General features: G+C 38.6%; 1 protein-coding gene across 1 annotated transcript in view; it reads right to left on the bottom strand.

Moving 5' to 3' along the window:
- LOC107103459 (cholesterol 7-alpha-monooxygenase) overlaps positions 1-2,114 on the bottom strand; it is a 9,666-nt gene extending 7,552 nt beyond the window's left edge. Inside the window, exons 1-3 of the mRNA XM_015403176.1 lie at positions 2,032-2,114; positions 551-791; positions 250-459 (exon numbers count right to left, since the gene is read on the bottom strand). Of these exons, the coding sequence (XP_015258662.1) occupies positions 250-459; positions 551-791; positions 2,032-2,114 (534 nt within the window). The remainder of the gene's footprint in view (positions 1-249; positions 460-550; positions 792-2,031) is intronic.
- Between the last annotated feature and the right edge of the window lie 943 nt (positions 2,115-3,057).

Raw genomic sequence — 3,057 nt, 5'->3', positions numbered from 1 at the left:
TTCATAACTTTTCATAATCTGTAAATTGTTTTAATGTGTCTATAGCACATAGACAGGTTAAAAAGAATCTGCTCATCCTGCCTAGTTGGAGCCTCTCTATACGCAGACAGTGGGACATGGAAAAAAATCGGATCGGACGTTAAAAAGTCGCAGTAACCGGTGTGTTCAGGCCTTTAAACACAGTAAACCTAAACTGAGGAAAGAATGTTGAACAATAATAGAGTCAGTAGATGAATTGGTGTCACCCACCTTGTAGCAGAAGGCAAATATGCCGTCTACCTGCCAATCATCCCCATCAGGACACAGAGTGTCTGACTTCAGCACCACGTCTTGGAGGTGCTCCATCATAGCCTCGATCAGGGAGGGCAGAGCTTCCCCCTGCAGGGTCTTCAGGAAGGTTTGGTGGAGGTTTTCTGTGGTGTGACCATGACGAGGGTCAAAGCTGTCATGACCAAATGCCTGCAGATAAAAGATGGCGGAGCGTTATTGAATCTCCTCTCGCTTTGAGACATTTTCTTTTTACTGCATCATATAAATAAGCATCTTCCACCTTAACAGACGTAGCAAAATGAAACTTTGTCCAGTCAAGGTGTCGTCCTTGTCTGATGACTGAATGGTAGGAGAAGGGATCGCACAGGAAGTGGATATACTGGCCTGCTATCTTGCAGGTGAAAATGTGACCGTACTTCTTCTGGCGGCTGCGAAGGAACTGAAGAGGGTTTGCACCAAACTGCAAAGCACAGCCCAGGTAGGGAATTAAACCGTTTTCAATTGCAGGTTCGCCAGTTTGCCTGCAGGAAAACAGAAAAAACAAATAGGAATGAATTTTAAATATTGTGTTCCTTATTTGCGATTTAAATTGTGCACATTTGCATTCTATATTTCTCTAGGTGTGAATTCCCATTAAAGCCAAATCTTCACTGCGGTAGAAATAGTTCATATTAAGGTAAATAAAACACCCATGGGAACTGTAGTAAAAGCCAACATTGTTTAGGATATTAATATATCAAAATATATTAAAAGTACTTTACTTTAAAATTATTATTTTATTATATTTATCCATTTGTCAGGAACAGGGTTAATTAATATTCCTTATTATTATTATTATTATTCAAAGTCAGATTTAAAACCCATCTGTTCCAGCTCGCTTATCTGTGAATACATAACTTTTATGTTCCTGTATTTGTATTTTAGTATTTTCATCTTTGTTTTTTTTTGTTTTTTTTTTCTGTGAAGTGTCCAGAAAGGCGCCGTTAAATAAAATGTATTATTATTATTATTATTATTATTATTTCTGCAAATACAGCAGATTCAGCCAAGAGGCTATTTTCCATCTGTTGTCCGTCGACAGATCTTAAAGTTTTCAACCTAAAGACACAACAGTGAGAATTTCACTGTGAAAAATACAAATATTAAAACATATAAAACAACTCTTCAAATATTGTGAAGGAATACAGAGTTGGCATAATATCGATTTTAGCTTAATAAAAATAAATAAAACATTAAAATAAAGAGATGTATCAGTTTGGGGAAAAAAACAACATGATCTGACGGCTCAGGGAGTCTGACGACGCAAATGTGTTTAAGATACAATGATCTGATGTCAGAGATTTTGTTTTTTTAAACCAAACTCAACAACACCTTGATGACTCATCACCTTACGACAGCTGTCACCATGACAACCAAATAAAGTCAATTAGAGCTCAATGAGCTCGACTCTCTGACACCCTGAGCCAAAGAAATCTTTAAATCAGCCAAACGCTGATGGTGCAGAGCGGCGGTTCCTGCGCAGAAGCAGCAAATCATTTCAACAGAATCCCAGTAATGAGACGGGAATGTAAAAAATCTCATCTACAGAGAAGAGATGCTGTATCTCAGAGGGATGCAGCACTAATAATTACTTTATCATTGTTTTTACTTTAAAGAACAATAGCATAATTACACCAAAATGCATATATTAATAATAGAGTTTTTTATAGATGTGATAAAAACTTTCTGCAGGTTTTGTGCATCTGATGGGTGCAGCCTTACCTGTGTCTGATTCCCAGTGCAAGCCACAGTAGGCAGCAGAATCCAACCACCACTCCCCAGATCAAAGCAATGCTGATCATCATTGTGATGCTGCAGCAAAGGTGAGAAACGATAAAGAGGACAGGAAGGAGATCCGGATCAGAAAGTGATGTTTTTTCTTATCACTGCTCCGGTGAAAACATGAAGGTTTCTTTGATGAAAGCTGATGGACTCCAAAAGCAGAAGAATCGTCCGACTAAAGCAGAGAAGGTTTGGTTTGAACTCCTGTCAGAACTGAGCCATGAGTCAGTTGTGCTGAAACAGGCGGCGAGTTGCAGCTTTTATGTCCCTCCTCCTCCTCCGTATGGGAGGGTCGAGAGGAGGGGGAAGTTCATAACCGGTGTATCATTAGCCGCTGCATATTTCAAAAACAACATTAAGTCAAACTGATTTCATTTTTTTTATTATTTATTTCTGACAGATTTGAACCATTTGGTATTTCTGGGATTAATATTAATATGATCATTAACATGTGAATGATTTCCAGTTAATAAAGTATTTTATTTAATCTGTAGAGTTTAAAGTTTTGCGTTTTAAAGCTTTTATTGGATGCAGTGAAATGAAGCTACCTGTTATCTGACTTGGATCTGTCTAGGAACTGGAATTCCATGGATGGCGTGCGTAAGGGCGATGGCCTTGACCAGAGTCCATGGACAGCGTTACTGAGAGATAGGGCATCAGGGTTAGTAAATAGATTCAAGGTCTCACCTGCGCTTCTGTTGGGTTTAAGCAAGAGCGAGCGGCGAGCTGAGTGCGATCCGTTAAAACAGGTCGGAGTGGAAAAGAAAACCAGTTTTTCAAGATAAACCATTAACACTGTGAAAAGAAGGACTGCAATTCTGTACAGTTTGCAAAACAAAAGCAGTAAAACCTGAACTGGAGCGTTCCTCCAACTCCTCAACTGTTCAATCTGTCTTCCTTACTGTCATTATTATTATTTTAATCTAGATTAATCTCACTGTAATCTGGGAATTCATATATGTCTAG

Source organism: Cyprinodon variegatus, unplaced genomic scaffold, assembly GCF_000732505.1.
Source record: "Cyprinodon variegatus isolate N-32 unplaced genomic scaffold, C_variegatus-1.0 Scaffold1453, whole genome shotgun sequence".
In the NCBI taxonomy this organism is placed as follows: domain Eukaryota; kingdom Metazoa; phylum Chordata; class Actinopteri; order Cyprinodontiformes; family Cyprinodontidae; genus Cyprinodon; species Cyprinodon variegatus.
Note: the sequence above shows the minus strand (reverse complement) of the source record. Positions and strands in the feature narration are given on the sequence as shown.